The sequence below is a fragment of the Bombina bombina genome, chromosome 2 (genome assembly GCF_027579735.1).
Source record: "Bombina bombina isolate aBomBom1 chromosome 2, aBomBom1.pri, whole genome shotgun sequence".
Classification (NCBI taxonomy): Eukaryota; Metazoa; Chordata; class Amphibia; order Anura; family Bombinatoridae; genus Bombina; species Bombina bombina.
The window spans coordinates 363,235,272-363,247,527 of record NC_069500.1 but is presented as its reverse complement, the minus strand read 5'-3'; the positions used below and the strand labels follow the sequence as shown (position 1 = coordinate 363,247,527).

The 12,256-nt window shown below is 37.4% G+C and overlaps 1 protein-coding gene across 1 annotated transcript in view; it reads left to right on the top strand.

The window, feature by feature from the left end:
• The first annotated feature begins 795 nt into the window (after positions 1-795).
• ABCB9 (ATP binding cassette subfamily B member 9) overlaps positions 796-12,256 on the top strand; it is a 193,796-nt gene continuing 182,335 nt past the window's right edge. The window contains exons 1-2 of the mRNA XM_053699772.1: positions 796-1,405; positions 2,525-2,639. Coding sequence (XP_053555747.1) covers positions 796-1,405; positions 2,525-2,639 — 725 coding nt within the window. The remainder of the gene's footprint in view (positions 1,406-2,524; positions 2,640-12,256) is intronic.

Genomic DNA, 12,256 nt, shown 5'->3' with positions numbered 1-12,256 from the left:
GCTCTAGAGTCATCTCATTTAAATATTTCGGCCTGTGGGCATACTTCAAGATGGCTTCTGATGAATAGGCTGGAGTCATTGATTACTTCAGAATGACTCCAGGAAGATCATCCTTTTTGACTAGGGTTGTTTTAAAGGGACAGTCAAATCCAAAAAAAACTTTCATGATTTAAATAGGGAATGTAATTTTAAACAACATTCCAATGTACTTTTATCTTCAATTTTGCTTTGTTCTCTTGGTATTCTTAGTTGAAAGCTAAACCTAGGAAGTTCAGATGCTAATTTCTTAGACCTTGAAGACTGCCTCTAACCTGAATGCATTTTGACCACTAGAGGGCATTAGTTCATGTGTTTCATATAGAGAACATTGTGCTCATGCACATGAAGTTACCCTGGAGTGAGCACTGATTGGCTAAAAAGCAAGTCTGTCAAAACAACTGAAACAAGGGGGCAGTTTGCAGAAGCTTAGATACAAGGTAATCACAGAGGTAAAAAGTGTATTTCTATAACTGTGTTGATTATGCAAAACTGGGGAATAGGTAATAATGGGATTATCTTTCTTTTTAAACAACAAAAATTCTGGTGTTTATTGTCCCTTTAATGTTTTTGATGTTGATAATCTAAACCATCTATCTTTTTTTTTTCTGTGTGTAAACAAAGAACATACATATTTTAAAAAACCGGTTTCACTAATTATCACCATGCATTACTAATCAACATAATGCATTTGCAGGGAATCCCAGAGGTGTGCCGCCCTCACATGACACTGGAAGTCTTCCCGTCTGTACGTTAAAAATGAGTTCCCACAATGTAATGTTTTACAGCCTCATATTTACAGTCTCTGACCTCACTGTAACAACTTTGCTCTATCTGCACAGCTGTAAAAAGCAAAGTGTTCTGGAAGATGTAATGCACTTTGATATATTTCACTCTCTTTTGGACATTTGGGGAATGTCGTTACTAAGGAGCTGCATATTGCTATGGGCTATGAAAGGAGTTCAAATAAATCATATACAAGGTTCTAGCAGGCTTAAATCGTCTGTGGCAACTATGATGTTGCTTTGCTATCTCATTGTTATCTATACCATGATAAAACTACTGCTATTTTGTGAAGAGGAAAAGCTTCAGCTAGATCCTTGGTTCTGGAGTCTAATGGGTTGGACCTGGGTGTCATCAGCTGTCACACTTTCCCTCTGGAGAGAGCTGGGTCATGTGGACCAGGATGGACCAGGAGTGTATTGCAAGCTCTCTGCTAAACAGGAAGTGGATCAAGAGAACAAAACAGAACAAGAAGCACAAAGCAAGTTGTCGTCAGGGGCAACAATAGGAAAAATTCTATCCTACTGTAAAGCAGATGCTGGATATCTTACATTAGCTTCTGTCTTTCTTCTGTTATGTTCTTTAGGTGAGAAACACCATGTTATTTATCATATACATTTATACACATTTCTAGGACAGAACATGCTTATATGGTGAGTTTGTTAGATTATGATACATTCTAGAATCTGGGATAGATGGCTATTTTATGTATTTAATATACATATTAAAATATGTTGTACAAATTTACACTGCTATGTATACTAGAAAAAAAAATCTCTGGAATCTGAAATGCAAAAGCTACTAATATAAATATATATTAAATTATAAACACATCAATTAATAATATTATATTTTTCATTTTGTGCCATATTGTGTAAAAAAAAAGAATGATTCAAGTCCAGCTTAGAATTACATTTCCTGTCTTGTTGCTTTGTATCTTACATATTTAAACCAGAACTAAACAATAACAGCAAAAATGAAAAACAAAAAGTGAATTTGAAATTACTGTTTAAAGAAATGTTTTTTTTTACTTTCAAATACACACATACACCTGCTTATACACACATACACCTGCATACACACATACACCTGCATACACACATACACCTGCATACACACATACACCTGCATACACACATACACCTGCATACACACATACACCTGCATACACACATACACCTGCATACACACATACACCTGCATACACACATACACCTGCATACACACATACACCTGCATACACACATACACCTGCATACACACATACACCTGCATACACACATACACCTGCATACACACATACACCTGCATACACACATACACCTGCATACACACATACACCTGCATACACACACACACCTGCATACACACACACACACCTGCATACACACATACACCTGCATACACACACACACACACACACAAAACATGCAGAGCAGAATTTACTAAGAAATCCCTCCAGCTTTACATGTTCATCTATTATACTACACAACTGATTCACTGATGATCACTTGTCACTGATTCTTTAGTGAAATGGCTGCATAGAATAACACAGAGATTTGTTAAGTTGGTGTGGCTGGAGAGACAACCATTTAATGAATTTGTCATGTCAAGAAGTTCTCTCCCATAGACATAGGCTATTTTTTAATAGAGAAATAAATAATTGATAACTAATGTTTATTTGTTTTTGTTTTTTTAACTACAGGGGAATCTTTCAGCCCGTATTACTCAGGGCAGGTCATAGATGGGATCATTGGCAAAAAAAGTCTGAAGCAGTTTTCCAGCGCAATTGTTACTCTTTCAGCAATAGCGGTGATGACGTAATTCTCCTGTTTATTGTGCTTAGTCTTTTTAGATGTTTAAAGTATGTTTTATGTATTTTCCATAAATTTATTAGCTGGTACCTATAATACCACTGACCATGATAAACATCCGATGGGGAGCAAAAAAACCCCAATTCTTTAAAAGTTGGCTCATTGACATGAAACAGTGACTAATGTTGGTGCATATGTTTGAATATAAAGAGCAAAACATTCTTGGGGGAGCAATTACTCCCCAAACATAAGGAATTTTTTAAATATATTTTTTAAGATTTAATTTTTTTTATTACAATTTATAACAATTAACCAAATAGTAACATTCACTCTATTATATAAAGTGAAACAGTAAATAGCAATATAACCATGAAAAAAGGGAATGGAAAAAAAAGGGAATGTGTCTATTTTATATCTTTTCATAATTAAATGTAAAAAAATATTATTCCTATCAATATTTCAAGTAGCCAAAGAGAACCCATTTCATAATAAGGCATTGTGTGGCACTGACCTTTGAGATTAAAGATACAAAGCACTTTGAGATTGTAATTGTAAAAATGTGCTATATACATTAATTTTGTTTATTTTGCTTGTTATTTTTGCAAAAATGATGCCCCATACTCTCTAGAGAGGCTGAAAAGCAAATTCTGTTGCATTCAAAATGCTGCAAAATGTTTATACCAGCTAGCTAGACAGTGATTGCTTAGAGAATTGCTTACTTGGTTACGATTTTTGGAGATACAATAAACAGAATTTTATAAACTTTTTACAAATCATAAAGTTTAAATACTGTGTCCTTCCAAAAGTGTAAAATTTTTCAGGTTTTTCCTTTTAAAGTGACAATAATGTCAAAATTAAAATTTCACGATTCAGATAGAGCATGCACTTTTTAAAAAAAAACTTTACACTTTACTTCTATTATGTAATTTGCTTTGTTCTCTTGGTATCCTTTGTGGCAATACATACCTAGGTTGGCTCATATATGCCTCTTATCATTGGCTCATCCGGTGTGCTCAGCTAGCTCCCAGTAGTGCATTACTGCTGCATCAACAACAGATCCCAAGAGAATGAAGCAAATGTCATAATATAAGTAAAATAGAAAGTTGTTTATAACTGTTTGCTCTATCTGAGCCATGAAAGAGTGTTGGCTTTTTGTATTAAAGTAGCATGAAAATATTTTTTTCTTTTATGACTCAGTGTGTACAATTTTAACAAAAGTTTCCAGCTTATTTCTTTTATCTAATGTACTTCTTCGTTGAAGGGAATACCAAGGTTTTTGAGAATTCTGTATAAGCAGTTTTGAAAGAATACTTTTGAACACTAGATGGCAGCAGTGTTTTACACAATGTATGTTATATATGCATTGTTGCAAAACTGCTGTCATCGCTCCATCCACGTGCACTCTACTGAGCTTAACTTCCTGCTTTTCAAGAAAGGATATGAAGAAAACACTGTCAATTTTATAACATAGGTAAATTAAAAACTTGTTTTTTTGTGCAACATTTTAGTCTTATGTAACAGTTAAGGCTGTGACACACTGCAAGTGGAGCGGCGCGCAACGTGTAGATGCGGCTGTGCACGCTCAGTGTGTCCTGCCTTTTCATCTCTGAGCACTCTGCTGCATCAGGTTGCGTAGCTGAGCACTCAGTTATGAAATATTTGAACTTCAGAAGCGATGCGACGTGGTGTGAAGCAGCTGCTTCGCCTCGCGCCGCATCGCTTGCAGTGTGTCACTGCTTTTAACCATAGCTCTGAAGTCCCGACGCGTTAAATTCAATTGTGCTCGAGAGAACGCATTTACTTTCAAATGGTAATATAGGTGCTACTTCTGACGCAATATTTAGCGCGCCACTCATTATCTATCCCTTTATTAGTTGGTATATTGCGTTGTTTTTTTTCAGTAAGATATTTTTACACACAGGTTATATTGAATCTAGGCGATTTGATTGTTTTGTAATCAGATTAAGTTTCCATAAGAACAAACTAACAGTAGTCAGAACAATGTGACAAAATAGAAAAACAAACTCTCTTTGAAAAGATTTGGCATTCCCAAAAATGTAAAATGAAAGAACAGGTATTGTGAGTAATAGCCGGACACACAAGGAACAAGCCTTGTAAAAATATAACTATAGAGCTGTAAAAGCAAATATTGAGGATATGGACTGACAGGAACACAGAAACACACAGAAACAGCCACAACCTTGAATAAATACATTTTAATGTCAAATCAAGAAATAAATATGAAGTATTCAGTGTATAAAGCTCCACATCAACATCACAACATCAAGATAAAAAAAAAAAATAGTTGGACTTTTCTAAAAAATAAAACTGCACTGCAGAAACAAGTTAACAATGAAACAGCAAAATGAAACTGTAGGAAAAAGAAAGATCTCATAGGTGGGATTTATAAAGAGATGACTATTACTGCTAATATCATCTTTGTTTCTTGGTTAAAAGTAGACTATTACCCAGATACTAAAGGTAATATATGTATGAAATGTTAAAGGGACATTCAAGCCAAAATTGAAACAACCATGGGCGCGATCCCATATATACGGCGCAGGTTTCGGCGCAAGCGTGGGAACCTGCGCCACCCGAAATTTCACCTCGCACATCGGGCTATTACATATACCGTGCCAGCAGTTCCTAAAGTGCCGTAAGTCCGATGTTCCGAAATGAGCGTAAGTACAAATTTCTGGAGTCGCTAGTGACTTACGGCACTTTAGAAACTGCCAGCGCCTAAGAAAAGTAAAGATAAATCTAAATCTCCCGTAACAGTCTAACCTGCCTCCCAAAAATAGCCCGACACGTAAAACCCCTATATCCGCAATCCCCCCCTTACACTACTAATAATAAATGTATTAACCTCTAGACCGACAACCCCCCACAACGCAATAAGCCTAATTATTAACCCCTAAACCATCTTGGATGACGTCATTTAAAGGAACCTTCATTCGTCGTTAGTCCGTCGGCCAGGAAGGATGCTCCGCATCGGATGTCTTTAAGATGCAGCTTGGACGAAGACTTCTGCCCAGATCGGATGAAGACTTCTGCCCGTCTGGAGGACCACTTGTGCCCGGATCGGATGAAGACTTCTGCCCGGCTGGGTGAAGACGTCTCAAGGTAGGGTGATCTTCAATGGGATTGGGTGGGTTTTAGAGTAAGGTTGGGTGTGGGTGGTGGGTTTTAATGTTGGGGGGGTTGTATTTCTTTTTTTACAGGTAAAAGAGCTGATTACTTTGGGGCAATGCCCCGCAAAAAGCCCTTTTAAGGGCTATTTGTAATTTAGTATAGGGTAGGGCATTTTATTATTTGGGGGGGCTTTTTTATTTTATTAGGGGCTTAGATTAGGTGTAATTAGTTTAAACTTCTTGTAATTTTTTTTATTTTCTGTAATTTAGTGTTTTTTTTGTACTATAGTTTATTTTATTTTATTGTATTTAATTTTAGGTAATTGTAGTTAATGTATTTAATTAATTTAATGATAGTGTAGTGTTAGGTGTAATTGTAACTTAGGTTAGCTTTTATTTTACAGGTAAATTTGTAATTATTTTAACTAGGTAGCTATTAAATAGTTATTAACTATTTAATAGCTATTGTACCTAGTTAAAATAAATACAAAGTTGCCTGTAAAATAAAAATAAATCCTAAAATAGCTACAATGTAATTATTAGTTATATTGTAGCTAGCTTAGGGTTTATTTTATAGGCAAGTATTTAGTTTTAAACAGGAATAATTTAGTTAAGTTAATATTATTTAGATTTATTTAAATAATAATTAAGTTAGGGGGGTGTTAGCGTTAGACTTAGGTTTAGGGGTTAATTACTTTATTATAGTGGCAGTGACGTTGGCAGCAGCAGATTAGGGGTTAATACATTTAATAGGCTATGTGGGCTATGGCGGTTTAGGGGTTAATACTAGAATAGGTTTATTGCTGTGTGGGCTATAGTGGTTTAGGGGTTAATACAGTTTATTAGTTATTGCGGTGGGGGATTGCGGTTGACAGGTAGATAGACATTGCACATGCGTTAGGTGTTAGTTTATTTTTGCAGGCATTTTAGGGAGTTACAGCAGTGCTCCCATACTCAGCGCAAGGCCTGTTACAGCTGCATTTTATGGCGAGGTGAAAATGGAGTAAGATTTCTCCATTTTCGCCACGTAAGGCCTTGCGCTGGATATTGGATACAGATTTACGACGAGGTCCCATGTTAGCCTATGGGAGTAAAAATTGTGAGCGACGGGTGAAATATACGGCCGTAACTTGTATGCTACACCGTATATGTAATACCAAAATCGCGCAAAATGTGATCGAGGCCCAAATGTGTATGAATTATGAAGGACAATGTTAAAGGGACAATGAACATTGCAGGGTTGTAATAGAAGATCTTTAATACATTTTTGTAAAAAAAACAAAAACAAAACACTTTACAATATGCTTTATTTTATATACTTTATTATCAAATACTTCACTGTCATATACTCTCTCACTTGAGGGCAATATGTCATGGTCACTTTCTGGACCTGTGTTGGCAGAATATACTTAAAGAGATACTAAATCCAAAATTCGTATAGAGCATACAATTTTTTTTTTTTTAATTGTTTATTTATATATTCAGCACTGAAAAAAAAGCAACAAATGGTTTGTACAACTAGATATGCAAAACATAATAACAAAAATTGCTACCAAAGACAGTACTGCATTTTCTTCTATGTCTAATAGCATAGTTACTCCAAAAAGTACCTATTCTCCTTACTCCTCTTCTAACTTACTGTATCTAGTTTCCCCTTAGAAGGCAGTTAAACAGGTAACAATATACTTTGCATAACATATTGGTTAGATCAAGTCTTTCCAAGAGTCTCTAATGCTTTGTAGTCCTTCACAATAAGCAAGTCATTGCAGTTCCATTGTGGGTGAGTTTCTTGTTCATTGTTAACTTTCTTAGATCAACACATTAAGCTCCCCCCTCCCCAACTAGCTCCGCTGCCAACTCTCTTGCACCCCAACCCCTTCCAGGGCGCTCCCCCAGGTTCCTGTTTCGTCTCTCATCTTAATCTCTACATTGGTTTGTTCCTTTGTCAATAGTTTAAAAGATATTCCATTTGCCTCTTAACTGGGCTTCAAGAACAAATTCTGAGTTTTTAAGTGGGTGTAGGATTTGTCTCTGATGTGCTAAGTCTAAGCTGCGAATTAATGGTTCCCATTTATTGAGGAAATGTTTAGTTCGCTTTGTGATGTCCCCCTGTGTATCTACTTGTTCACGGATAATTTGCTGTTGTAGTTCTAGTTTAAGGTGTGTGAGTGTTGGTGATTCAGTTTCTAACCACTTCTTGAAGATGAGCTTTCTGGCAAATAGTATGACATTGTGAATAAACGCCATATGTCTGTTTGTGTTTGACTGTGTGTGGAGAAATACTACTGCTTGAATGTTCAGGTCTATGCTCTCTCCCGTAACTTTCATTACCCACTTGTGCGCCATATTCCAGAATCTTGTGAGTTTTGGGCACTGCCATATCATATGGATTATGTTGGGGTTTGGATGTGCGCATTTTGGGCAAAGTCCCGAGGTCTCAGGGCTCCACTTATGGTACATCTTTGGTGTTATGTATGCATTATGTAGTAGCTTTGTATGTGATTCCCGTATGTCATTTGATAGTGATGCCTTCCTCACCTTTAAGACGCTTTGTTCAATTATTTGATCTGTAACTGGGTGTTCAGTCCAGGCTGTCCATCTGTGTTGGATTTGGTCCCTAGTAGCTTTATTAACCACTGTTTGGAGTGCTTTGTAGGTATGTGATATTGAGGTCAGTCCTCCTTTTGTCAGGGTCAATAGCTTGTATATTTCGCAGTTGGTGTCCGGCATGTCTCCCATCCCCAAGATGCTTTGTGTATAATGTCTCGTCTGTAGAAATGCGAAGTGGTGTTTGTGAGGTAAATTGAATTCTAATTGTAATTCGGCAAACGATTTGATTGATTTCTGGTCTGGCGTCAGGACCTGTCTAATAGTAGAGAGTCCCCGTGTTTCCCATTGTCTAAAAGGTGCTGTGGTGAAACCTGCCTGAAAGTTTGGGTTACCCCGTAGGGGTAAGTATATGGTATTCTTGCATGTGATTCTAAGGGTCTTGCAGATTTTCCACCATGCTCTTACAGGATGTAGGAGAATAGTATTGTGTCCCACTATTCCTTCTAGTTGTGTGCGAGTCATATGTGGAAGCATTTTTAATGACCACGGAGCAATGCTCTCCGTCTCTAGTTCACTGTTGGTGAAGACATTTCTGTCCAAAAACCAATCCATCACATACTTAGCCAAGGCTGCCCAGTTGTAATACTCTATGTTTGGGAGTGCTAATCCCCCCATCTCTGGTGTGCATGTCATTTTTTTATGTCCTATTCTATGTCGTTTCCCTTTCCATAAAAAGTGTAGTATGTCCCTGTTTAATGTCTGGAGGTCTTGTTTATGGATGAGTTCGGGTAGCATTTGTAGTGTGTACAACAGTTTTGGGAATAGAATCATCTTGATTAGTCCTACTCTTCCCGACAATGTCAATGGTAGTGGTGTCCAGTTTAGGAGTAAGTGTCTTAGTTCTTTAAATAGTGGTCGGAAATTAAGTCTGTACCACTGTTTAGGATCTTTAGAGAGATTAATACCTAGATATTTAAACGAGTTGGTAATAATCTTAAAGTTATCTTGCAATGGGTCTGTTGGCGATTCGTTTCGTAGCCACAACAGCTCTGATTTGTCTTTATTAATACAGTATCCCGAAATTTGACCGAACTCGGCTATGATGCGCATTAATCTAGGGATGTTCTGCCTAGGCTCTCTTGTGTATAAGATCATGTCATCTGCGAAGAGGGATAAATGGAGGGTTTCCTTGCCTATAGTTAGTCCTTCCGTGTTTTTTCTTATTTTGGTTGCTAATGGCTCCAGCGCCAAGTCAAAGAGGAGTGGTGAGAGTGGACACCCCTGCCTCGTGCCTCTCATTAGCGGGAAAGATTTGGATGGTTCGCCGTTAACTAGAATTGCTGCACGGGGTTCATTATATACTGCGTGAGTGGCTGTCATAAAGTCGCCCTGAATTAGAGCATACAATTTTAAGCAACTTTTTAATTTACTCCTATTATCAATTTTTCTTCGTTCTCTTGCTTTCTTTATTTAAAAAACAGGAATATAAAACTTAGGAGACAGCCCATTTTTGGTTCAGAACCTGGGTTACACTTGCTTATTGGTTAGCCACCAATAAGCAAGCACTATCCAGGGTGCTGAACCTAAAATGGGCCGGCTCCTAAACTTTAAATTCCTGCTTTTTGAATAAAGATAGCAAGAGAACAAAGAAAAATTGATTATAGGAGTAAATTAGAAAGTTGCTTAAAATTACATGCTCTATCTGAATCACGAAAGAAAAAATGTTGGCACCTGTCTATTCACTTTTAACACCCTCCTGTGCTCTCCCTCTCCTCTAAGTTCTAGATAAAATTGACTCCATCCAACCAGAAATAACCTCCTACCATAACAACAATATCCACTCCTCACAAATCACTGCAAACTGTCATACTCAGCCTACTCAAAAACTCAGCACTTTCACTCCTGTTACAGAGGAGGAGGTTTCTGCTTTCCTTTTATGTTCCTATCTTACTACCTGCCCCCTTGATCCTATTCCCTCACAACTGCTGCCTTCCCTTTCCCCTACTCTTTCACCCATCCTCACACACATATTCAAACTTACCATTAAATATGGTACATTTTCATAATCTGTTAAACATGTTCTAATTACACCTCGATCCAGAATTCTCTTGCAACTATTGCCCAAGCTCTTCTTTCCCTTGCCTCGTAACTTCTTGAGCGTATTGTATATAAATACTTATCACACTTTCAATCATCTAACCATCTTTTTTACCCTTTGCAATCTGGCTTTCGCCCCCAGCACTCTACTGAAACTGCCATCACAAGGTGTCAAATTACCTGCTTACGGGCAAGTCTAAAGATCACTACTCCATGCTAGTTATTTTTTACCTCTATGCAGCCTTTGACACTGTTGACCATCCACTGCTGCTCTATACCCTTCAAACATTGGGTATTTGTGACACAGCTCTACTGTGGCTCTCTTCCTACTTTTCTAACCGTATCTTCAGTGTATCCTTCTCCGGCTCCTCCTCCCCTCTCTGTTGGGGTATCTCAAGGCTCAGTTCTAGGTCCCCTACTTTTCTCAGTCTACACATCATCTCTACATTCTTCTCACTGCCCCTCTACCAATCTCCCTATTGCACCAAACCTCACTTACTGTGGACAACTCTGTCATCGCCTCTACTCTTCAGGCCGCTACCTTTGGTCCATCGTTGACTCAGAACTTTCTTTTGCCCTCCCTATTAAGTCATTAGCTATCCCCTGCCGCTTACACTTTAAAATATCTCTAAAACTCATCACTTCCTCACTCAAGACATATCTAAGATTCTTATCCATTCCTTCATCATTTCCAGCCTTGACTACTGCAATTCTAGTCTGTCCCCACTGCAATCCATCATAAATGCATCTGCCAGGCTCATTTTTTCTTTCGTGATGCAGATAGAGCATGACATTTAAAGCAACTTTCTAATATTTCTAATATACTCCTATTATCAAATTGTCTTCATTCTCTTGGTATCTTTATTTGAAAAGCAAGAATGTAAGTTTAGATGCCTACCAATTTTTGGTGAACAACCTGGGTTGTCCTTGCTGATTGGTGGATAAATTCATCCACCAATAAAAATCTGCTGTCCAGAGTTCTGAACCAAAAAAAAAAGCTTAGATGCCTTCTTTTTCAAATAAAGATAGCAAGAGAACGAAGAAAAATTGATAATAGGAGTAAATTAGAAAGTTGCTTAAAATTGCATTCTCTATCTGAATCACAAAAGAAAAAATTTGGGTTCAGTGTCCCTTTAAGAATCACTCCAAATCTACTGCACCTCTTTGACAACACCCCCACTGGCTTCCCTTAGCCTCAAGAATAAAATTCAAAAATTTGAACCTAACATGCAAAGCCCTCACTAACACTGCACACTCCTATTTCTCTGCCCTGGTCTGCAAATACTCCCCAACCTACCCCCTCCGCTCTGCTCAAGACTTACTTCTCTCTCATCTCTCATTACTTTCTCACACGCTTGTCTGCAACACTATTCTAGAACTGCACCTATCACTCCTTGCCTCGCTCAGACTCTCCTTTAGTCTCAAAAACTTCAAGTGTTCGTTAAAAACATATTTGTTCAGGGGCGCGTACAACTTACTTTAAGATGTATCTACTACTTATGTTTCCCTCTCTGTCAACTTCCTAATGTATATCATTTAGAATGTGAGCTTACAATCCGACCTGTCATGTTTATCATTTTATATAAAGATAGTTTACAGCTTACAGTCACTCAAGGGCAGGGCCCTCTACCCTTATGTGTTATGTAAATGTCTTCTGATGATTGCACTCCTTAACTGTATACTTAATGTTACAGCACTGTGTAATATGTTGGTGCTTTATAAATAAACGATAATAATAATAATTATAGTGAATTCTGTTTAACAGCCCAATGCATGTGTTTATCTATGTGTATTGGTAGGTTAAAAAAACACAAAAGCACAGTAGCAGTTATTTAGCTATATTTT